This window comes from Apium graveolens, chromosome 3, assembly GCF_009905375.1.
Source record: "Apium graveolens cultivar Ventura chromosome 3, ASM990537v1, whole genome shotgun sequence".
Classification (NCBI taxonomy): domain Eukaryota; kingdom Viridiplantae; phylum Streptophyta; class Magnoliopsida; order Apiales; family Apiaceae; genus Apium; species Apium graveolens.
This window is the reverse complement of record NC_133649.1, coordinates 10,815,555-10,840,901: the sequence shown is the minus strand read 5'-3', so window position 1 is coordinate 10,840,901 and position 25,347 is coordinate 10,815,555. Positions and strand designations below refer to the sequence as shown.

At 33.2% G+C, this 25,347-nt stretch overlaps 4 protein-coding genes across 10 annotated transcripts; all 4 read left to right on the top strand.

The window, feature by feature from the left end:
• The first annotated feature begins 7,893 nt into the window (after positions 1-7,893).
• LOC141711661 (uncharacterized) lies at positions 7,894-14,347 on the top strand. Its single transcript, XM_074514267.1, has 8 exons — positions 7,894-8,391; positions 10,313-10,447; positions 10,607-10,798; positions 11,660-11,721; positions 11,844-12,001; positions 12,504-12,652; positions 12,730-12,873; positions 13,986-14,347. Exons 1-8 carry the CDS (start codon positions 8,050-8,052, stop codon positions 14,169-14,171), a joined length of 1,368 nt encoding a protein of 455 aa, XP_074370368.1. The 5' UTR covers positions 7,894-8,049; the 3' UTR covers positions 14,172-14,347.
• A 1,046-nt stretch (positions 14,348-15,393) lies between these two features.
• Positions 15,394-19,727, top strand: LOC141711657 (peptide-N4-(N-acetyl-beta-glucosaminyl)asparagine amidase A-like). Of its 7 annotated transcripts, none has more exons than XM_074514259.1 (4): positions 15,394-18,023; positions 18,625-18,850; positions 19,018-19,143; positions 19,428-19,727. In XM_074514259.1, exon 1 carries the CDS (start codon positions 15,518-15,520, stop codon positions 17,357-17,359), a length of 1,842 nt encoding a protein of 613 aa, XP_074370360.1. In that variant the 5' UTR covers positions 15,394-15,517; the 3' UTR covers positions 17,360-18,023; positions 18,625-18,850; positions 19,018-19,143; positions 19,428-19,727. The 7 variants fall into 7 exon arrangements, with proteins under 7 accessions (XP_074370360.1, XP_074370362.1, XP_074370365.1 ...); XM_074514261.1 differs by having other exon boundaries at positions 19,368-19,727; XM_074514264.1 differs by having other exon boundaries at positions 15,394-17,651; positions 18,708-18,850; positions 19,018-19,727.
• Positions 19,728-21,053: 1,326 nt separating this feature from the next.
• LOC141711659 (peptide-N4-(N-acetyl-beta-glucosaminyl)asparagine amidase A-like) lies at positions 21,054-23,280 on the top strand. Its single transcript, XM_074514265.1, has one exon. The coding sequence runs from the start codon at positions 21,219-21,221 to the stop codon at positions 22,962-22,964; it is 1,746 nt and encodes a 581-aa protein (XP_074370366.1). The 5' UTR covers positions 21,054-21,218; the 3' UTR covers positions 22,965-23,280.
• On the top strand, positions 21,548-25,090 carry LOC141711660 (riboflavin synthase-like). Its single transcript, XM_074514266.1, has 2 exons — positions 21,548-21,688; positions 23,402-25,090. Exon 2 carries the CDS (start codon positions 23,806-23,808, stop codon positions 24,751-24,753), a length of 948 nt encoding a protein of 315 aa, XP_074370367.1. The 5' UTR covers positions 21,548-21,688; positions 23,402-23,805; the 3' UTR covers positions 24,754-25,090.
• Positions 25,091-25,347: the final 257 nt, after the last annotated feature.

Genomic DNA, 25,347 nt, shown 5'->3' with positions numbered 1-25,347 from the left:
TTTACAGGAAAATCAAGTTTCTTCATTTTATATTTTCCAGGCTAATCAATTGATCTTTCAAGAAAAAATTATTGAACTCTTAAAATTACACCGTTAAAGAGTTTAAATATAGTAGATACTAAGTTTAGTTTTAAGGGTCGTACCTTAATTGACTATAAATTTTATTATTAACAATAAATATAATGCAATGAATTTAGTTTTAGGAAGAATAATAAGGAAAAATATGCAATAAGTATAGAATAGAAGTGTACATCATGCAGAAAATTTCTACGGCTATTTTAAAAAGGGTTGGGTTTGGTTGGTTAAAAAAAGTTAAAACCCATACCCAACCCATTAAAGTCGGGTTAACGTTTTTTGAACCCAACTTAGTATCGGGTTGTAATGGTTCGGGTAATCGGCCGAAAATATGGGCGGTTTGGGTTGGTTTGATCGGTTTCGCCAACCAATGTGCACCCATAGTTCGGGTTGCTCTCAGTATATAAAATGACAGAAGCACTCCATTCGGTGCCAACATAGCACCTCCTCTGTTCATACATGTTTAGTTTTACCGAGTGATCGAAAGAGTCCGATACCTTTGAAAATTTATCAGTTCAAGGACTTGTTGGTGGCCATCCACCGTAATGTTGTTTGTAGCACCTCTTGTTATTGTTTGATATAGACTAAATGTACTGCGTGGTTGCGAAGTTGAGTCCCAATACACCTAAAATTCTCATATAATTATTCCAAGATATATCAATTTTAAAATGAGTCAATTTCAAGATGAATCGTTACTTCAAGATGCGTCAATTCCATGGTGAGACAATTCCAAGACGGGTCAATCCTAAGATGGGTCTGATAGGACGCTAAGGTTATACTTAAGGGCTCCTAGTGTTCCAACTCTTCAATCCCAGGATATATAGGTCTTTCATCCCAAGATAGGATTTCGAGTGAGTAGGCGCGTCAAAAAAATCAATAATAATGATGACATAAGTATGCTTCGGTCATCAGGATAACATCATGAAGTACTTGCTATTACAACAAGAATAGCCACCAAGTTTTTTATATATATATTGAGACTTTTGCCTCCCTTGTAATATTGCAGTAGCCATAATAATATAAACATATTTTCAGTTGTCTGTCTATTATCTTTCTCTACTCTCTACTATGATCCTTTCAAATATTCTTAATATTCTTGTATAATCTGAAAAAATTACATTATGTCTTGTATTGGTAGTATTTTTTGCTTTTGGAGATATATTTTTTATAATATCTTTGTGAGTGTAACATACCTGTATATATTTTTTCGTTATGCCAAAAATATAAATTCTACAAGAAACCCACAAAATCTATATATTGTCAACATACTTTTTAGTTGTAACAAAAATAATGTATGTAGATATATTTAGTATGTATATATTATATAATAATACTACTATTAATGTAATTTTTTATTTAATGTGTCAAATTAATATATAAAACTAATTATAATTCATTAGATTGCATTTACAATGGATGGTGCAGATTTGATCTACGAGGTCTAAGGTTTAATGAACATTGTGCTTGTTTGGAAAATCTTAAAATAAATAATTTATTATTTAAATTGAATAAGTGACTTACAAGTGATAAGTAGATAAATAGTTATAAGTTATATAAAGTATTTTGATAATTTTATTTATTAGTCAGATTTTTTTACTTAAATGAACTAAAATATATAATTTTTAAATATAATTATCCTAATTCCTAAATTTTAAATTAGATAAACATTTTAAAACATATTTTTTGAAACTAAAGTTAATAAAAAAATGAAAAATCAAAATAAATTCAGAAAAAGTACGTCATTACTAACATTCAACTTATCAGCTTATAAGTTATAAATTCGACTTATAAGTTAGATCGACAAACACTCCCAGATAAGCTGGCAGGGGCTTATAAGTCATAAGCCGACTTAAAATCCCGTGCCAAATAGAGCCATTGTTTTTTTTTTAAAAACCGCACTTGCATATATTAAATCTCCTATGAAACAAGCTTACAAATAATGAAATCAGGAGCAGTATGACTTAACTCCATTAGGCTTAACATAAAATATGTAGTCTGTACTATCGTATATTTACAATATTCGCAGATTTATGATTAAAAACCACTTACAGTTCATCAAAATGTTTGAATAAATCACTACAATCGTCAACAATGGTATGAAATATAGATTTTCCTTTTGCTCCGTGTGTGGCCTCAAACTAGTAGTTTAGCATCCGCTTCGAAGATACATTTAGGAATCCTCCAATTTTTTATTCATGTTAACTCCTCCTTTAAGCTCAATACTTTTGCGTCACGTGCCTAATTTCTGCCCCTTACCATGTTGCACCCTGCACGAACAAAATTGTCTTTCTCATCCCTCATCATCCAACCCACACATACATACTCATTTCCCAGAGAACAAGCTCATCTATAATAAGGCGCCCAGTCCATGTCAACTGTTTGTCACGGATTTTTTTTTGTAACAAACGGTTTCCCAGCCGTTGGATGGAAGATCTAACAACCCTGATTAAAAAAAATCCCCCATACTGCGGTATAATAGCACAATATGACTAAATTATTATTACCCTCCTCTCCATATTGAGGTATAATATCACAGTTCATGTCTTTTTTTCAGCCCCGGAGTTAAAGAAACGAAGAATAAAATAAGGAGTTGAAAAAGATCGACTACAGAAGCGATTGAGGAGACGATTTCACCGATTTGGACTTCAAATTATCAAAAGAAAGCTCCATATTATTGATTTCTTCACGGTTACGAGGCATGCTCATCTTTCCCATATAAATTCGTATGTATCTATATGTGTATATAATGTAATTCAGTTAGGGTTAGTTAGAGTTGCTGATTTAATTCGTATGTATCCATATGTTTTTTAATTCGTGTTTCCACTCGAACTATTTGATAAAAATTAAGGCTAATATGAGTTGGGTTTGTGTTGTTAATGGTGATTAGGGTTTGTAATAATCTATTGGGTATAAGGCACACAGTCATACTGTGGTATAATACCCCAGTACGGTAGTCATACTGCGCTACTATAACGCAGTACATGGATTTTTTTTTTAAAATCAGAGCATCCAACGACTGGGAAACAGTTTGTTATGAAAGACGTACTTGACAAACGGTTGTCGGGGACCCAAGACCCTATAACAATGCCAACAATACAAATGTTCAACAAGACACTAATTATAGAGTTCAAATATACACTTTCTGTTAATAATTGCTAAATGCAGTAAAATTTTGCTCCGTGCAGTAATGAGTAATTACAATAATGTCTCTGCCATCTTTGTTAAATGCATCTAGTTTTCTGTAGTGCTGTACATCCTCTTTGCTCTCTTAAATGCTCGGCACGAAAAACATAATGCACGTTTTAAAAACTTTTGCTTGTATTTTAATTATATTATTATTCACTTTTCATGTTAAAAAATTTAGTAATTTATTATTTTTACTTATATTTTATTTTATTTAAATATTTTCAATACAATTATTTATTTTTATCCTATCTTTCTTTTTATCCCGCTTTTCTTTAAGATATGGGGTAAAATTGCGATTTTTAAACTAAATTGTGAAAATATCATCTTTCTTTAAAAATATTTTACAGAAATACGATTTACAATTTTGCAGTCAAATTAAAAACTGAAATCAAGTATAAATACAATTTTAAAATCAAATAATTATAATCATCTTCTTTCGTATAAAACGTTGTTTAACAAATTGAAATGATTAAATCACTTACAATATTGAACGTAATAAAAAATAAATTTTATTACTTAATTGAAATTAATTAATCTTATTTTAATTTTTTTTCTTACAAATAATTTCATAAGATTGTAAAGTGGTAAACTTTTTCTAAAAAAATTTAATAGTTTTGATAATGTACTTATAATATTTATTTAAAATAAAATACATCACACTCTTATTTTTAAATTAGAATAAATACACTTTAATCTCACGAGTCACGAGTGCTATGTTGTATAGCAATCAACAACTAGTCAACTACTAACATCTATACTATTAGATTAAAGACGAAACATTAAAAATTTGGTTGTTGGTCGTTTTATTATATTTAAAACATGACACTTAACATTATATTTAAAATAAGACACCTAAAATTACCCGCCTATCAGTTCTATTATATTTAAAATAGGACACTTATATTATGACACTTCATTTATATTTAAAATATGACACCTAAAATTAATCGCCTATAATTATATTATATTTAAAATAGGACACGTATATTATATTTATATCTATACTATCTATACTATATTATAATAGACGAAATATTAAAAGTTTGGTAGTCGGTCGGTACTTGCAAAAATTATCATTTAAGGTAGCAAAAATTATTTTACTACCTTCACTTACTTATTTTATCATTTTACTTAATTATTCTTAATTAATTTCAATTAAATAATATATATACCAATTATCTTCTCATCAATACTATACTATTATAAGCAGAACACCCTCTATTTGGTAGTCAGTTGTTCGGTACAGTTGTTTGGTACGACAAATAACAACCGTCAGATCTATAGTCAGAAAGATGAGAAACGTTGGATGCAATAATAAAATATTATTATATTAATATTTAAAGTGCAGGGTTCGAACCCCATCAACAGCTTATTATATTTAAATTTTTAAATTCTTTATTTTAATAATTTCTAACAATTTCTACAATAACAACAACTTCTCTAAATATCACGGACAAATTTATTTAGTAAAATAGAATAACAATATTATAACCACTAATAATTAATAAATTACTCTTTTCAGCTACTTAATTGTTTATTTTATTTAATTATTGTTTTACTTAAAGTCTTTGTTAAGCTCCTTGACTTTAGTAATTCATAAATTTTTAACTGCTTTACAAGAACAACTTAGCATGTTCATCCTTATTACTCGACAAGAACAACAATCTCATGTCATTGTTTAAGAGAATGAAAAAATCCTTTGTTTTTAAAACAATGCAAAAGTCAAAATTATCTACACCTCTAACCAGTACCTCTCGCATATATATTTTTTACGGGTTCACAGTAAAAAATATTTGTTTTATATAATTTTTACTATTAATGTAAAGACAAATATACTTAAAGTAAGCATTATCTTACAATTCAATTACATAAACAAATTAAAAAAAATTATTTAATTTTTGAAGTCGAAATATTTATCTATCTATATTATTATATAAAATACGAAACTTTACTGTCCTTCCTTCAATTATATATTATCCTTCAAAAAAAATTAATATTTTACTTAATTGCCCTTACTTAGTTAATATCTAACCAATTACCTTTATAAGTAAAATACATTGCATTTTTTTAATCAACTAAAGCAACTCTTTTTCTACAAATATTTTAAATAATTCTTTTTAATCAATACCTTTTTTAAGTAAAACATGTTGTCTTTTTAATTTTCTCCAAATAAAACAAATCTTTCTTTAAAAATATTATGAAAAATTATTTTTAATATATGTTGATTATCTATCTATAAATCTATCTATCTTCTATATACTACCTATACTATTATATTAAAAACGAAATATTAAAACTTTGGTTGGTAGTCGGTCTGTAATATCTATCTATCTATCTTCTATACTACCTATACTACCTATACTATTACTATTATAATATTTAGAATAAAATACTCTCATAAATAGATTAATATTCACAATATAATTATATAAATACAAATAGAGTTGTAATATGTCTAATTATTTTGATTTAAACAAAATAATATATAATACAAAATAAAATTATACTATTGATCCAATCCTAAATAAAAAATAAAAATAAAAATAAATTACGTACAATTAGTTGGATTTGCAGCCTCGGATTAAAATAAAATAATAAAGACTGATAAAAAATTGAAAGCAAATTTGTTTGGTTGATTTTAATGTCATTAGGCTAAAACAAAAAATAAATGAGTTAAAACAAAATAAATTGAAAGTAAATTCGTTTGGAAGACATAATGTCATCAGACTAAAATAAAATGATACATATTATCAATTTGGTCTAAAACATAATAAAATTCATTCCGGGATAAAATGAAATTAAACAAAAACTAAATATAATTAGTTGGATTAGGTTGACATAACGGGTTTGAGACTAAAACCAAAATTTGCTAACTCAGGGTAAAAACAATACAATAAAATGCTACTGATCTAGCTAAATTTTTTTTATCAAACCGGGTTATAACATAATGTGTTGGTCGATATAATGTCATCAAATAAAACAAAATATGTTATCTATCCGGGTTAAAACAAAATAATATTTAACTAGAGCTAAAATAAAATAAAAAAAACAAACTAAATGTAATTAGATGGTTGATATAACAGACTTAAGCAAAAATAAAATAATGTCTATTATTGATCTCCGCTAAAACTAAAATTAAATTCAAACTAAAGGTAAGTCTTATATTATTGATTTGTGTTAAAATAAAATTAAAGTCTACCTAATTCGTTGTTAGGTATAATGTAGGTTTAAGATTGTGGGATAACTGGGACTCGACCCTAATAATCGAAATATTAAAAGTTTGATTGCATATCTGTGTTTAAAATGTTTGGGTTTATATAATTACGGATTTTTTTTACAGTTTTCATAATATTCAGAACTATTTTAATAAACTGAAAATAGAGATGATTCCTTAGTTAGTATAATCGCGTCACACTAAAATAAATCAATACATGTTATTCATTCGGGCTAAAAAAATTATACAATTGATTCATGATAAATCAAAATTAAAATAAGAAAATAAGGCCGCAAGAGTTGGCTCAGTTGGTTAAAGAGAGGATAATTATCCTCTTGGTCACAGGTTCGAATCCCACGAGAGGAGAATTTATAATTATGCATCCTCAGTCAGAGCATGTCGCTTAATTGCGGTTTACCTTGGTTCACGTGGTTTGCAGGCTATTGCGTGAGCCCGTAAGGTTTATCCAGTGCGCACCCGGAGGGTAGCGGCTGCGGGTTAGCTACGATAAAAAAAGAAAGAAAATAATTAACCCAAAAATAATATGTACTTTTTTGCGCTTTATCATTGATACATAAACTTTTTATCATTGATCCGGGTTCAAACAAATTAACCCAAAATAAACTTGAATATAATTAATTAGATTTGTTCGGTATACCAAACTAAAGATACATAAAACAAATATGTTCTTTTATTGCGCTTTATCATTGATACATAAACTTTTTATCATTGATCTGAGTTCAAACAAATTAATTCAAATTAAATTTGAATATAATTAATTATATTTTTTCGGTATACCAAAATAAAGATAATTCGTTTACTATTGATGTGAGCTAAAATTTATCTTTTAAATTAAACATAATTATCTTTTGTAAACACACTTATGAATTTTAACAAAACTAAATCTTTCAATCAGTGATATTCCTCTAAAAACTAAAATTTCACTCAATTATACACATGCATATTTAAAATAATTATCAAATTATATTATCAAAAATTTCTAACAAATAAATTTCAGAATTTAAAATTTGCACTTCAAATTAAATTCAAAAATTACATAATATTAAAAATAATCCGTGCATCGCACGGGTTTTAGGCTAGTTATATTAAATACGAAACATTGAAAATTTGGTATAATCAAAATTAAAATTATAATTATCAAATCATATTCTCAAAAATAGTATTCTTTGAGAGGTATAATCAAAATTAAAATTTACAATATATATAATAAAAACAATTGTGTATCCCACGAGTTATATACTAGTTACATTTAATACACGAGGACGGTATAAATGTAACTTCTTATTTCTGCATTAAGCAATTTTTTAGTGTATTTAACACTGCCCTTTCTATTTGATATTTTTGAAAAAAATATTCAAAAATAAGTTTCAATAATTAATCACACATTTCTAATAAAAATGATAAAAATCTCCTTTCCCTAAGAAAAGGTAAAAAGCACCATCACTGACTTTATTTGATCAATTCATCAGTCTCCAGATCCCATTACAACGATCGAATCTAATCTAATCTAATCTCCGATCAACAAATGCACCATAAACAAACCCTAATTAACAATGTCTAAAAGATTGCACACAACCCACGTGGGCATCATAGCCTGCGACGAGCTGGGCGAATTGGGCGCCGGGAAAGAGGGCTGGCTGGTTGAAAACCCTAATTTGCTATCTGCTCTTGATACCCATTCAATTGCGTTGGCTAATCGTTCAATTGTGCTTATTCTTCAATTAAATGCTTCCGGGTCTCGGGTCAAGATCCGACCCGATTTGTCCCCGATCGAGGCTGAGTATATTTCTGCTATTGAGTGGTTGGTGTTTAATGAAATTAGGGTTCTTGCTCTTGGTACTTCTTGTGGGTATTTGTTGATTTATTCGCTTGATGCTCAGCTTCTTCATAGACAGGTTAATTCAATACTTGTTTATAATTTTTTGTGTGATTTTTGTTACGTATATCGGGTTTTTGGTATTTTTTGGTTGCGGAGATTATATGTTAATTGGATGGCAATTGTGGGTTGGAAATGTGTGTAGGATCAATGTGTTGTTTTTATAAACAACTGTGTTTTTTGTTTTGTTATATTGATGATTTAGCATGCAATATAATTATAAAAGTAATGTCTTTTGTGGAACGGTGTTAAACCCGGTTAATGGGAACCATGCCAAAATGATGGTACTAAAAACTGATGAGCTCTGTTGCCAAACATGAATTTTTATATAACTGATGAGCTATGTTGCTAAACTTGGATTTCTAAAAACTGATGAGCTATTTTGCTATACACTGATGAGCTATGTTGCTAAATATGAATTTATGTGATGTTAACGAGTGTGGAAAAGCGGGCAGCTTATAAGATTGATTAATGTGCTAGCGGTGTATATTCTTGTTTTTGGTATTTGAGAAGGGGTTTATAGGGTTAAGTATCATTTTGATCACTGAAGTGAGAGACATGTATCAAAAGGTTTACTGTAGTAATCGGGGTATCACTTGTACCACTATAGTGGAGAGTAATGACACACCGTTAGAATTGACCTGTTGACCTAACGGAAAATGTAACGTCAGTGTCGTAGAAGCATACATGGACACACCCGTGGACGCACTTGAAATTATCAAACAAACCCCACATAAACAATTAGTAACTACAAAAAAAAATCCAAAACACACATTTAAGAAGCTCACTGAAAATTCTTTATCTAATAATTAAAACAAACAAACTATGCATACATATATATACAGAAGATGAAGAAGGGTACATGTAATTGGGATCAGAATAAGGTCAAGTATTTTGTAATTTTGTTGTTCGTCGGTATGGACTTGAATTGGGACTTTAATTTCTAGGGGTTTTATGATGTTTTTGAGTTCATGAATAGCTTCTGTATGTTGTCTATAATCTATTTATGATGTTTACACGTTCATTTTGTTGCTAATTGGTACAAGTCGAGTTTAAGGGTTATTTGAGAACTTTGAATAGATTTTCTATTCTTCTTCATGAACTACTGAAATCGATGTTTGGCTGGGAAAGGTTCGAGTTTGCCGATTTGAAGGAGTTTCCGATTGGAAACGTAGATTTTGGCATCATTAGAAGGGGTGGTAATGTTAATTGAGTTGCTGGGATGTTGGTTGTGCTATTTGGACTAAACACCGAGCACAATCGTGCGGGTTTAGCCAGAAAAAGAGTTCGCCGGGTTCATCCCGACCCAGATGATTTCTTGAGAGATAAAGCTAAGAATGATTGATGCAGTCATGTCCAAGCATAATCGATCTGTATGTATGTATATAATAATATATTATATGGGGTATGAGGGTAAGAGAGAGAGAGAGAGAGCTAAAGAGAGGGTAAAAGGAGAGCGATAGAGAGAGGGGGTAAGGGAGGGAGGGAGGGAGAGAGTCCACGTGTGTCCACATATGCTTCCACGACAGAGATGTTACGTTTTCCGTCAAGTCAACAGGTCAACTCTGACGATGTGTCATTATTCTCTACTATAGTGGTACAAGTGATACCCCGATTACTAGAGTGAAACTTTTGATACATGCCTCTCATTTCAGTGACCAAAGTGATACTTAACCCATTTGAGAAGTGAAGTCTGATCACACGTAGAGACAACGTAGACACTGGTCTTGCTGTAGCTTGTTATCTCTTTATGGAATGAGCTCAGTATCTATGGCTATATTAGGAAGTAGAATATTTTTTTAAAATGTATATGTGAATGTGACGTTATTAGTATATTTATTTTCTCTTATGATGTGACAGTACAGCCTAAATGGTGTTCGTTTTTTATTTGATAGTTGCTACTTAAATGGAATAACAATCAGTTGGTCATTCTCTTTCAGATGGTTTATCCGGGGCGAATTCTAAGGTTACGAGTTCGTGGAACTAAGAGAGATCTGAAAGAAGATACATCATCCGAGGAGGTTTGTGTTGTTCTGGCAGGTGTAATTGCGCGTTTTGACGGGTCTGATATTCAGGTATATACTGTTATTGTAGAAATCCTTTTTTCTTTCTTTTTTAAAAACATCCTCAACTATATATTATATTTATACATTTCCCATTATATGTTACTACGACTATATTACTTTCTACCTTTTATGTAAGACTGACACAAGCTCCTTCCTGTTTTGGTGTAGAGTATGCTGCATCGGCGGTTCCAAGAAACACAGGGTCAGTTTTGGGATCAGACGTCAGAAGATAGTTATTTAGAGGATTCTGAGAATACTTTTGGTAGACTTCCTTACCAACTATGGAATGTCAACAAATACGGTTCCTGTGCTGATGCTGCGATAACTGGCATCATGCCCCCACCTCTAATGGAACTTCAGGTAGCAATTCATATCTCTATCTTCAGTTGGTGTACATCAGTACATGTGCTATTAATTATTATCTGTCAAAGTTGTAAAATCATGATCTGCCCATACTTGAAAAGTTATGATGCCTCTTATTAAAGAGAAGATGTTATGTTCTGCATTCTATAGAAGATTGTTTAAAAAAAGTTAAGCATGCAAATTGCAATCTATGCTTGGACTCCGTTACCCTGAACTTGCAATGTTGTCCTCATATCCGTGTTGTTCCAACATGACATGGGTCTGGGCATGGGATCTGAGTCAGATCTCATAAATATGTCGGACACTTTATCATGCAGAAATCCAATTTTAAGATGATAACAAGGCCTTGCAACAAGTTGTTTTAGAGAGCGAGGTCCATGGATTACTATTTCTATGTTATTATTATTTGGCACTGCGATGAATATGACATACATAATTGTTACCTGTACAGAAATTATTGGTAGAAGACACTATTTATAATGTAAAATGGAACAAGAAGAATAGACAAAATTTCACATATCTTAGGCTTATATGCCATCCCCCCACTCGTGTCCAATTTTACATCTACATTCAAGAATCTTAATTTTTTTTTGAAATAAGAAACCCGATGCTTCGATCAGCACCCACATCTGACCCCCAGGCTGAGTTGGGGGTAATATAGTGTTTGGATCGTAATACCATAATAAGATATCAGTGCTTTGGAATTGAGCGGTTAGGATGATTCTGATGATTTAATATCGGCTCCATTGTTGCATTTACATTTTTGTTGTGACATTACCTTTTGACTACCCAACTACTTTTGGAAACTCTCTGAATTATTCTGGTCTTTGAAATTCAGCTGCTTTTGTTGTTGGGCAGTCAAGTCAACGATATTTCTGTGCGATCACTATTGGAAATGATGCTGTAATTTCAGCATTCAGGTTAGTTCTGTGGGATAGTCCTTATGATCTCTCATAATTAATGTAAATTGAATATACATCTTCTCATCATTAAAGCCTGTGAATCCATACTTTCACTTAATTTTTTTTTTTGGTTTCTGAAGACTTTCGGAAGACAGGAAGAGGTCTTTAGTGGGAGCTATTCTGTCAAAAGTTGTGCCAGCAACATTTTCAACCATAGCATCTTTATCGAGTATGTTCTGGCGCAGTGAATCAAAGTCACCAAAGAAACCAGAACCCAAGCTGCAATCATTTGCTCAAGGTGAAAGAAGTTGCCTTAATTTTGAAATTGGACATAAGAAACTAGTTGTAATATATAGTATATGTGACAATGTACGTAAATTTTATATATCAAATAGTACTTCGTATTAAGAGAAATTAATTCCTTTTTTACTTTCTTATTGTTTGTTTTTATTATGTGTGAACATCTTGCTTCTTCAGTGATAGAAACTGGAAGTTGTGCACAAGCATTAAACTATAAGTTGTTAAGAATTTTTCACTTTGTGCATAATGCAATAGGCTCATTTATAAATCATATAGATCATTAATAATAAATATAACTTTGACAAATTTATGCATTAATATGTTTGGTTAGTTAGATTTATTCAATTTAGGAAATGAATAAAATTATCGGAAATAGCAGATAGTCAGCAAGGGAAAACAAAGGGTCATCTATTACACTTATAGGGCACATAACCTTAGTTCTTTTTATTAGCTTTTATTCTGTATAGTTACTGGTTTTATATTTGTATTTTTATTTGCAGCATTACCTCTCACGTGTTTGAAGGATAATCCTAGAAAGGGTGAGAAGCTCACTTTATCACCCAGTGGTACTTTGGCAGCAATAGCAGATTCACTTGGTCGCATCTTGCTCATGGATACCCAGGCTCTTGTAGTGGTGCGGTTGTGGAAGGTCTGCCTTGCATGCTTGCAATTAAATTCCACAAAAGCTAGTAGTTTGTACTTATTCTGACCTTTGCTTCTATGCAGGGGTATCGTGATGCTAGCTGCCTGTTTGTTGAGATGCTTGTTAATAAAAATACGGGTGCATCAAGTTCTACTTATCATGGCAATGTAAAGAGTGATTATTGCCTGTGTTTAGCCATTCATGCACCTCGGAAAGGGATAGTTGAGGTACTTAATTTAGTACTTCTGCAATTTTTTTGATTATAATTTGGGGAGTTTTCAATTCCTATTTAAAATTAAATTTTTGCTAATAACGAGGGCCGTGGATCAACAAATTAAGGCCTACTTTCTTAGGTCTAGAAGGATAAGTTGTATTGCAAACTTGTTTATATCATGAAGTAATTAAATCTAATTACAATAATCAAGAGTCGTACCGTAACAACTTTTCTTGGACAAGCATAGTTCTTGTAGACTACCAAGTGGCCAACTGCTCTAGTAATCTACCAAGACAAATCTTATTTGCTATCTCAAAGAAGAGATATCAAATAGTTTATAGAAGCTCAGAAGTAGTAACTTATAAGTTAACAGTAGTTACTAAATGGTTAGTTGTATCACCTGATCTGTAATTCATTTAAACTTTGAATTAGCATCTAGCCGCCAACGAGCTCTTTCTAGTTGCATTGTTTTAATTTCTGAACATGAGATCAATGCACCTCAACCATGCTTGCTCCATTGCAAAAAGTAGTCCACTTTCAGAAAATTACGCATATTAGGAAAAATAAATATTGATAGAAGAATTTCATTTGTATTAATATTTATTGCATTAATTGAATATTGAATGTGGAATAGAGTTGATCTTGGAAATATAAACTAGAGATATGTGAAGCAGAGTTGATTGTGGAAATATAAACTAGAGGGCGGTCTTTGAAAATCATTTAAAAAAATTACATTGAAAGATGAAGTGGACGGCAGAAACAATTTTTTTTTTTTTCAAAAGTGGACTACTATTGTGAAACGGAGGAGGACCAATTAAAACTCAACGAAAAATTCCCAGTCTTCCGGTGTATCCCACTTGTACAAGTTTGGGAAGAGTAAGAAGTACTCAGAAATTCCTCAACTCTGAAGAGTAGAGAGGCTGTTCAGTCAACACCCACAGCTTGAAGAAGCCAAAAATAATAATAAAACACATTTAGAGTATTTGCATGACTGCGTCTATAAACCCCCAACTTCTGATGTGCTGATGTTATAGATTTCTGAACAAATTCAAAATCTAGCTAATTAATCTTATGAATTAATTTAACAAAAAAATTCCAGATTAACCTTAAGTATATGTACTACAGGTTTGGCAGATGCGAACAGGACATCGTCTTCTGACACTAACATGCAGTAAGGGTAGCAAACTGTTGCAACCCACATACAGATTTGACTCATCTGATAGATCATCTTCTTCATATGCACCCTTGGAAGCTTTCTTTTTAAATGGGGACTCTGGCCAGCTGTCAGTGTTAAACAGTTATCTAAAATGACATCGTGTCCCTGCTTTTGTTTTATGGTCTAATTTGATTTTCGATTGCAAATTGTATATTTATGTGAAGTACCAATGATGTATATGTAATCTGTCATCCCAGACATTGTAAGTTAAAAATCAAACCACATTTCTTTGGATTATGGTCAATTACCGGAATTCAGATATTTACACCTCCATGAGGCTTGAACCATGACCTCCTATTACTAAGAGGAGAGGTCTTTACTAGGCTAAGCCTTGCAGAATAAATTTGCATATTTTGATGACCGGTCTGCATATTTTGCTGCTAGAATGCTAAATAATCAAATATGATGAAGAACCACTTGAGTGTCAAAGGCAAGGTTCTGCAGGTTGCCCTAATTTTGATCACAACTAGTTTTATGTATTTTCCCATATCTTTCTCTATTTTATGTAATATATCTTGCCAAAAATTACCCCTTTAAACTTCACCGTGTTCCATAATCATTGAAGGAAAAAAAAGAATGGAAAATGAGTCATTTTATTTTCTAAAAGTAGGAAGAATTTTTTTGAGGCAAATATATAATTTTCTTTCTCACTCTTTTCTTTTCTTTCTTAAAAAAGTTTTTGGTAACAAGCCGCATTTTCTCGTAAAAAAGGTTTAAGAGATATTATGTAAAAATTATTCGCTCCAACGGTATATTTATATTTCCCTTATTTATATTTCCCTTGACTAAAAATTTAGCTAATCTCTCTACATTGATTATATTAATCTGTAGTTAAATTACATATAATTCGTTACCATATTTAAATAATACATTTTATTTATAAAAACCTGAAATAATAACATAATATTTTTAAAATATAACAAATTATTATAATTAACTCCCCGAAGTAAATAAGTTTACAGGTGCAGTAAATTTTTAGATATCTCTTTTTAAATTATTTTAGCCAATAATTTTAATAATATCGCTGGAGATGCTCTGACACGGGTCAAATATCCAAACAATATAAAGTGAACCCAATATTTAGAAACTTTTTAGGTGCTCGAATTAAAATACACAATTTAATGCTTAAATCATTGCAAGACTGGTACTCTAAACAGATAACTGAGTGATTAAGGCCCTGATTGTATCAGAAAAAATCAAATCTTTTTTTAATTGACACTGTAATGCATCAATTAAACAAGCAAATCCCGAAACTTCTGTATAAATAATTAAACAACACGAAAGCTGAATTGCACAAAAGCATGCACTGTATTAGCTTGAACATAACGAGGATCATGATGACTTGAATAACACAGGCATTAGTTGCTTAGTCTTAATCACAGTGTCTATCTATCCAACCAACAAAAAGGTCAAAACTTTACTGATCATACAAACACCATAAATGGCTTTGTCTCTCCTCTCTCTGCTGCTACTCTCTCTCTACTTCCTCCAGTCCACTGCAAAAATACCCAGATCATCACTCTCTCTCTTCAGTTCACAGTTCTCTGAAGCCTTACATGATGATGAACCACCTTCTACATTCTTTGAAGTCACTAAACCTATTCAAGTGCCTAACACAAAGCCTTGTTCTAAGCTCATTCTTCAACATGATTTTGGTTATACATATAATAAGCCTCCAGTGGTTGCTGACTATAAACCTTCTTTTTTGAACTGCCCATCTCAAGATTTTTCAAGAATTGTTCTTGAATGGAAAGCTACTTGTAAAGGCAGACAGTTTGATCGAATTTTCGGGGTTTGGCTTGGTGGAGTTGAGCTTCTTAGGAGCTGCACTGCAGAGCCAAGGCCTAATGGGATTGTTTGGACTGTTGAGAAAGATGTTACAAGGTATTATTCATTGTTTATGACCAATCAAACTCTTGCTGTTTATTTAGGCAATATTGTTGATGGTACTTATACCGGTGTTTATCATGTTGAGCTAAGTTTTCAATTTTATCCTGCTGAAAAACATATGCTGAATTGGGGTAATTTGGGTCATGGGTATGGTTCTAATGCTGATTTGATCTTACCTATTTCAAGAAATTTGCCGCTGAATGAAGGGTTGTGGTTTGAAGTAATTAATTCTACGGATGTAAAGTTTAAGGAATTTAAAATCCCTCAGAATGCTTATAAGGCTGTGTTGGAGGTGTATGTTTCACCTCATGAAAATGATGAGTTTTGGTACATGAATTTACCAAATGAGTACATTGCTCAAAATAACCTTACTGATCTTCCAGGGAACGGACCTTTTAGAGAGGTTGTGGTTAGCATGGATGGTATGGTAGTTGGTGCAGTTTGGCCTTTTACTGTCATATATACTGGAGGAGTTAACCCCCTTTTATGGCGACCCATTTCTGCAATTGGATCATTTGATCTACCTTCTTATGATATTGAGATCACTCCAATTTTAGGAACAATATTAGATGGTGAGACTCATGAGTTTGGGTTTAGTGTTACAAATGCTTTGAATTTGTGGTACATAGATGCGAATTTGCATATATGGTTGGATGAAAAGAAAGAAAAAACAGAAGGAAAAGTACTGAGAAGTAGCGCTTCACCTCATTATGTTACCTACAGATCCAATTTCGCTGGGTTAAATGGGAAATTTTTGACAAGGGTTACTAGGTTGATAGATTCTGTCGGCTGGGTGATATCATCTCATGGTAAGATAACAACTCAGGCAACTCAAGAGTTCAATTTCACTAACTTCATGGAAATGGGCAATAATGGGGATTTGCAAATAGTGCATCAGAGGATTGATTTTATAGACACTACAATTGCCAACTCAGGAACTTCTGTAGATTCAGTAACGTCGCTGAAAAGGTTTCCTCTGGACTTATACTCGGAAAATGCTGACCAAGAAGGTGGAGCATATACTTCTGTAAGTAATCTGTCACTGGGTTTTAATGAAAAGATAATTAGGAAATCTGAGTTTGGATCTTCAGTTAGCTCTCTTGAAAATTTGCAAAAAGGACAAGGTTCATTGCTTGTTAAGGGGAACCTAGTAGTCAGCGGAACAGGAAGTACAGAACAGGCATACAGTTTTGACAGTAGTAAGTATTGTTATTCTAGAAATGTCAGCAGCTCAAACTACACCATTATCTATGATGAAGAGAACAGTAAGTGTAACAAAAGAACACCAACTCATTGGGGCCTCGGGTTACACAGATGGTGGCACAATCCCATTCGTAGTGCCTTCCTATCATCTCATCCGATAAAGGAATTAAGAGGGTTTAACGGTCCTTGATGCGTCATGTTTTGACTGCTTCCGAACAGTTGTATTTTGATAAATTCAATAGGGTACAATTGCATTATAGTTCTTGCGTGAAAGTCAATATTGATTTCTCTATTGGTGATTAATAAATTACAGTCATTAGCATCAAATTAGAATTTTCTTTGGCACAGAAAGGGGATAAGAGTAATGCGTCAGTATAAGTTGTCCAAAATGTATCAGATGTTTCGTAAGAAAATAAAGCTGCAACTCAGTCTTGAGCAAATGGACCTTTTCTATCTATGTTCTATTTTGGCTGAGATCTTCTGTAAGTATATGAATGCAGCTATTCCTTTTATATATTACCATATTACCATTCCAATTTGTCACTAGGTTTTAGTGAGAAGATTACCGAGAAATCTGAGTATGGATCATCACTTAGCTCTGCAAAAATTTGCAAAAAGGACTTGCTTCCATGCTTTTTAAGGGAAACCTAGTGGTGAGGGCGAGGAGTATAGGAAGCGCGCATCAGGCATACACTTTCGATAGTTTAATGTCTTGCTATTTTAGGAATGGGAGTAGCTCAAAGAACGCCATTATCTATGACAAAGTGAATGATAAGTAATCCTGTTTTCAGCCAGAAGCATAATCCGGCTTTCAGGACTTTTTTATTATCTAATTCAATAGAGAAAAAAGGCAGGTTGTTACAGTCTTTATTATGTTTTTACAGTCTTTAATATGTAATACTTATTCGAGTGCTTCATGATTTTCATATTTTATTAAACTTGGGGGTAAAATTTTATAAAATTAATACGCTAAAGTTATCCTTGTTTGCTGTGATAATGATTTATATATTACTGTCATTAGCACCAAATTCTATTTGTCTTTGTCCTGCTAATCCATTGTGCTAAAATGCACACAAATTTATGCTATTTTCTTCACTTCAAATTTTATTCAGAACTAGTATAATGTTTGTGTTGTAAACGAGTATTTTCTGTGGATTCACTTGTAACCCTTTTTTCAAAACCCTTGTACTGTATCCCATTCCCCACCAGCTCTTAGCTAATTGACCATATCAAGGTGTCATAGCCATGTAGAGTACATGTAGAACATTGTTAGACCCCAATTTTGTACTTTAGAGCAAAAGTGAGGTGATAGAAAATATATATTACTGCACAGGAATGGTTCTTTCTACCTTGGATTTATAGTGATTAATGTGTCTACTTGATTTCATAATTTTTGTTATTTGGAAATACTGATTTATAACAACTGAACATGTTCTTGCTGTTATTGGTCACCAGGGTGTAAAAATTGGTTAGCACAATGTACAAGTGTTCCTAGATACATGGAACTAAAAACTAATAAGCTGTGCTATTAAACCTAGATCTATCCACTGCTCCCAAGTATTGGAAGGCGGCCTATAGAAATTGATCATTGTCCAAACTTTGGATTCAAGCAACAGCTACTTACTCTGTTTGGGTTTGAACATGAAGCCAAACTGCACGTTCTAGACACACTGAACGCGAGGTAAATCTCTTTGTTTTACAAGCTCAATGTCTATTATGGTCAGGTAAGAATATGGTGCATTAAATTACAAGGGCTATCTTTTTCATATTCTTTATACTCTTCTATGTAATGGTACAGCTAAATAATACTCCTTTAATTTGATAATTTCTCCTTGAACGGAGTTACAGGTAGTCAGTCTTGATCTTTCAGATAGTTTATACTAGGTGGATTCTTATCTTAAGAGATACATCATCAGAGGAGGTTTGCGTTTTTATGACAGGCGTAATTGCCAATTTTGAGAGCCTGACTTTCAGGTAGATACTATCAGCGCAGATTTGTTTTTCTCTTCCAAAAAATAGCATCATCAAGCCGTTCTATATTTATCCTTTGTAAACATGTTTTGACTAATAGCCACCACTCACCAGTGTTTGATAATTTATTTAGCTATCATGTTGAGGTCACTTCTGTCTTTGCTTTTTTTCCTGACCAACTTAATCGCCCCCTTTCTCTAAATTATATTTGCATTTTATTTCATTAGACTCTCATAATTACCGATGAAATTTAAGAAAGACAGAAGCTGCTTCCTTGTTTGTTGCAGAGAATGCCATCACTGGTTTCAAGAAACACAGACTCAGTTCTGGAATCAGATGTCAGATAGAAGAGCTTTGGAGGGTCTGGAAACTCTTTCGGTAGACTTCAATACCAACTACAGACTGCTAACAGGTACGGCTCCTGTGCCAATGCTGCAATGACTAGCGTCATGGCCCCTCCTCCAAAGGACCTCCACGTACCAATATGCATTTCTATATTCAACTCATGTATATATTCTACAACCTATCATATATCGAAGTTGTAATAATTGACCATACCTGATAAGTTAAGATTCCTCCTCTCTCAATCTGTGTATACAACATAATAATAGAATAATAAGGTATCAGTAGACTCAGTATGATGGTAGTTAAGACCTTTAGTTTGCGGGGTTGGGATGATAGCGAGGATTTAATGTCGTGATACATTTACATTTCTTATTGACACTGCCTTTTTCCAATCCAATCACTTGTGGAAATTTCCAATTACTTGTGTAATTTCCAACCACTTTTGGAAATTTCCAATCACTTGTGGAAATTTCAGTATCAATCTGGTCTGTGGAATACAGTTGCTTTTATTGTCGGTAGTCAAGTCTTGGGAGAGGAAGAGCTTGTCCTTTCTTGGTTCTTAGGTGGACCCTTTATCTATAAGTTCGGTTTTAATATTAAAGCCATAATTGATTCAACAATTTGGTTTTGGTTTCAAATTTCTGGTTCAGTAACAGATATTTCGGCTTCGGTTTTGAAACCAATCAAATTATAAAATATATATATGTATGTACATCAAAATAAATTAAACAGTCAAGTATAGTGGTCTTTTATTCCAGCTAGAGAACAGGATCCAAATAATTTATGTCCACCATTTAGACAGTTGAAATTCCCTGTTTAATTTGGTAGTCTACAGTAAATATGCATTATGTGCTAAGAAATAATGGATTCTCTGTTAATAGTTCAAGTTATGTTCTTGCTTGTTTAGTCTCGGCCTGGTAAATGACCTGTAGACAGGCTTGTTGCTAAAGAACTTGAGATCTCACTCCTTGTTAGTTTAGTTTTTTTACGATCCACTCCTGATTACAAACTGCCTTACTTATAGGAGGAAAATAAATTACTTGCGTATATAGGAGTATCTTTTATTGCTTGTAACAATCTCACCTTGAAATAACTATTAAAACCCCAAAAATGAAAAAGAAAAAAAGAGGGTACCCTTGCCCTTGGTTTGATACAAGCTAATTTGTCACAGAAGCACGAAAAAATTATGTAGGAAAAATCAATTGTTCTCGCACCTTTTGTACAAGGATTGCAAACTACAAGGTTAGGTTATCCCTGTTTTGCAATAAGCTAATTCAAAATTGCGGAGTTCTAAAGCTGGCACTTTGAACAAATTATGGAGTGATTGGAGTGGCCTAGTTTTCTTGAAAAGTCAAATTGATGGAGTGCCGTTCATTGTCTGATCAATCATTAACCAGGAAGACTATGTTGTAGTGATTGTTGGATTGCCGCATAGAGATAAAAAACTATGTTGAAAATTACATTGTAATAAGCTTGAACTTTACAGTGAGGATAAATGACTTGTACTTGTGTTACACAAGCAATGTCAAATTATCAGTGAACTTGGGAGGCTGTAAAAGCACATCCCTGATCCATATCTTTGAAGGATTTTATTTCTTCATTCAGTTTCTTGTCCTTTTTCTTTGACTTGTCAACAATGGAGATGGTCCAATCATCCTGTTGTAACTCACTATAAAGCCACATTGTGTATATCTATCTAACAAACAAGCCAAAACTCAACACTTGCTCACCACATGAGAATTCAACCTTTTTCAATGGCTTTCTCTCTTGTCTCTCTACTCCTCTTTTCCCTCTATTTCCTTCACTCTACTGCGAAAATGTCCATATCATCAGACTCTCGCTTCAGATCACAATTATCTGAATCTTCCACTTCCCGAACTGATATGCCACCCACCAAAATTTTTGAGGTGACCAAACCCATTGAATTGCCCAACACAAAGCCTTGCACTCAACTCGTTCTTCAACATGATTTTGGCTTTACTTTTACCAAGCCTCCAGTTTTTGCTGATTATAAATCCCCATATTTGAGTTGCCCATTTCAAGATTTTTCGAAGATTGTTCTTGAACTGAAAGCTACTAGTAAAGGCAGGCAATTTGACCGCATTTTTGGGGTTTGGCTAGGGGGAGTTGAGCTCCTCAGAAGCTGCACTGCAGAACCAAGTGCCAATGGGATTGTTTGGACTGTTAAGAAAGATGTTACAAGGTATTACTCATTGCTTATGACTAATCAAACCCTTGCTGTTTATTTAGGTAACCTTGTCAATGATATGTTTACAGGAGTTTACCATTTTGAACTAAGTTTTAACTATTATCCTGCCGAAAAGCATATGTTCAATATTGGTTATGGGCATGGTTCTAATGCTGATTTGATCTTGCCCATATCAAGAAATCTGCCGGTAAATGACGGGTTGTGGTTTCAAGTAGATAGTTCTACGAAAGTAGAGTCAAAGATGTTTAAAATCCCTCAAAATACTTACAAGGCTGTGTTGGAGGTGTATGTTTCACCTCATCAGACTGATGAGTTTTGGTATACAAATTTACCAAATGAATACATTGCGAAAAATAACCTTACTTATGATAGGAAAAATGGACCTTTTAGGGAGGTCGTTGTTAGTTTGGATGGTAAGGTAGTTGGTGCAGTTTGGCCATTTAGTGTCATATATACCGGAGGATTTGATCCCCTTTTATGGAGACCCATTTCTGCGATTGGATCATTTGATCTTCCTTCATATGATATTGAGATCACTCCGTCTTTAGGAACAATATTAGATGGGAAGACACACGAGTTTGGCTTTAGTGTTACAAATGCTTTAGATGTGTGGTACATAGACGCAAATTTGCATGTCTGGTTGGATGGAAAGAGTCAAAAAACGGAAGGAATGGTATTGAGGATGAGTGCCTTGCCTCACCGTGTTTCTTATGTGTCAAATATTACTGGTTTGAATGGGACACTTTTGACAAGGGCTAGTAGGCTTATAAAGTCTGCGGGGTGGGTGAAATCATCTTATGGGAAGATAACAACTCAAGCAACTCAAGAGTTCAATTACAGTAATTTAATGGAAATAGGCAATAATGGGGATCTTCAAATAGTGCATCAAAGGATTGATTTTAATGACAATGTTGTTGCTGGCTCAGGACCTTCTGTAAATTCAGTAACTTCAGTGAAAAGTTTTCCCCTGTACTTGTATTTTGACAAAGCTGACCAAGGAGGTGGAGGATATACTTCTGTCTCTAATCTTTCACTAGGTTTCAATGAGAAGATTTCCACGAGAAATGAGTTTGGATCATATGTGAGCTCTCTCGAAAATTTTCAAGCAGGACAAGCTTTAGTGCTTGTTAAGGAAAACCAAATAGTCAGGCATGTAGCAAGTACACAACAGGCATACAGCTTTGATAGTAGTAAATCTTGCTATTTTAGGAATGTCAGCAGCTCAAATCAAATCATTAGCTCTGACAAAGAAAACACCAAGTGCGGTTAAAAACACGGTATCAGTTGGTGGCATAATCCAGATTTCTGGGCCTTTCTCCCATCCTGTCAATAAGAGAAAATCAGGGTTTAAAAGTCCTTGGTCAGTTAGAGAAAAAACCAGGGCTTAAAATTCCTTAAGATGTGATGTTTGTCTGACTGCTTGATTTCTCTATATTAATGAACTCAATAAGGGTTTAAGTGTATTACAATTTTTCCATTATAGTTAGCTAGCATCATATCTGTGATAATGATTTATAAATTACAGTCAGGAGTGAATAATCTGGTTTTCCAAACTGTATCACCCGTGTCGTAAACTTTTCTGGAAATTCTGCTGCAAATCACTCTTCAGTGTATGGCCTTTTCTATATATGTTTTGTTTGGCTGAGATCTTACTGCTATTATCTGAATAAATATTCGTAATTTTATTGGTTCTTTTCCTCTTGACAGACGACCCTTTAAATTTTAGCTGGAAGTGCCTGCACCACAACCTGACTATATTAGGGACGGTTTGATTAGGCTCTTGACAGTGGTTTAGAAACGACTCAAATTTACCTGAACCTTCTATACTGGTTGCTGCTCTGCCCAACAACAGATCACAAGCAACTCATCGAGTATTGGGAGATGTAGCAAGTCACTCCCACGAGATCGTCACTCCCACTTGATCGTGTTCTCTCATCGAGATGCAAATGTGCCTTGTAAGTTATAACCTTAGATTAGAGCCCAAATGATTATCCATGTATTATTAGACTAGTAATCCTCCTTAAACAAAGTTGTTTCTAGTCTAACTTCTCGTAAAAAGAATTGAACAAAAACGGCATGCAGGAAAAGTGGCATGCAAACAGGGTAAACCCATGCTTAGTGTCATGCCACATTCATTCATATACATTGAATTATTGCTCATCTCTATATATGTTATCGAATCAAACATTAGGCTCATTGAACTTCTGCTAAAAATGTCGATATCCTCGGCCTGTTCTTCCACCTCTGTCTCTAAAATCTTGAACTTATCCCCTCCAAAAGCCTCAATATTGAACAGCCTCAACTCTTTTACCCACTTAAAAGTCACCCCCAATCTCAAGACATCTCCCTCGTTGTCTCTCCTCTTCAAAGCCCACAATTCGAGTTTTCAATTCACACCAATCAAACATAACCAAATTCAATCTATGTTCACTGGCATCGTTGAAGAAGTCGGTGAAATAAAACACATTGGACTCTCTCAAAGTAATGACTCTAGTTTCAGTATCAAAATCAAAGGAAGTACAGTTCTCCAAGGTATAAATCTCGGTGACAGCATTGCTATTAACGGTACATGCCTAACAGTCACAGAATATAACTCCAAATCTTCTGAGTTCACCGTTGGAGTATCACCAGAAACACTGAGATTAACAACTTTAACAGACATGGAACCAGGCTCCATGATCAACTTAGAGAGAGCAGTGACACCAACAACGCGAATGGGAGGGCATTTCGTGCAAGGACACGTGGACGGGACAGGGGAAATTGTGGAAGTTGAGAGAGAGGGAAACTCATTGTGGTTTAAGATCAAGACTACGCCTGAGGTGTTTAAGTACATTGTGGCGAAAGGCTTTGTAGCAATAGATGGGACTAGTTTGACAGTAGTGAAAGTGTTCGATGCAACGGAATGTTGTTTCAATATAATGATGGTGGAGTATACTCAGCAGAATGTTGTAATGCCATTGAAGAAAGTTGGAGATAAGGTGAATTTGGAGGTGGATATACTCGGGAAGTATGTGGAGAAGCTGCTCGGTGCTGAGTTTGTTGGTGCTGTAAATAAGTAAGCCTGAGTACCACAGGTTCATAACAAGATGTTGATGGTTGCAGTTTGAGGACAAGCATGCAATAAGTCTTTTGATGCAAAGGTGCAACTCATGTGCTTGTATATGTGACTTCTTAAGGGGCTCTGCAAGTGAAAGTGTAATGTGGTTTTTGCACCTGTTTTGTAACTTCTATTCTGTCTATTGGTTTCAGTATTTGTTTGTACTATTGGCAACACAGAATAATTAAAGACCTAGATCCTAAGTTCGATTCTCGCTCAACTGCATCTTAGCCTAGTTAGTCTGTAGGCTTTAGAACACCAGGCCAGAGTAAAAGGCATCAAAAGTCACTAACTGGCATGGAAATGGAAAATGGCCTATAAAATTAATTTTTAAATGTATATGAAATTAAAGTATTGAACTCAAAGATTTTTTGTTTTGTTTTATATATATGAAAAGATACTGATTGGTAAGGACCGCCCTACCTAAACTTAAATAAAAATTCGTAGTGTGCTATACTTGTGATTGAATATTAACCAAAAACAAATCTTCATGATCACCGGTTGTTTTCATGTGTATATTTTTTTTATAAAAAAAAAATACTCCTGCATTATGTAA

Bases quoted from the DNA above. Each gene is read 5' to 3' on its own strand.
- LOC141711661 (XM_074514267.1), top strand. From the start codon at position 8,050: ATGTCTAAAAGATTGCACACAACCCACGTGGGCATCATAGCCTGCGAC. The intron at 10,799-11,659 runs GTAGCAATTCAT...GTTGTTGGGCAG, and splicing joins CACCTCTAATGGAACTTCAG to TCAAGTCAACGATATTTCTG. The intron at 12,653-12,729 runs GTCTGCCTTGCA...GCTTCTATGCAG, and splicing joins TAGTGGTGCGGTTGTGGAAG to GGGTATCGTGATGCTAGCTG.
- LOC141711657 (XM_074514264.1), top strand. From the start codon at position 15,518: ATGGCTTTGTCTCTCCTCTCTCTGCTGCTACTCTCTCTCTACTTCCTC.
- LOC141711659 (XM_074514265.1), top strand. From the start codon at position 21,219: ATGAGAATTCAACCTTTTTCAATGGCTTTCTCTCTTGTCTCTCTACTC.
- LOC141711660 (XM_074514266.1), top strand. From the start codon at position 23,806: ATGCTTAGTGTCATGCCACATTCATTCATATACATTGAATTATTGCTC.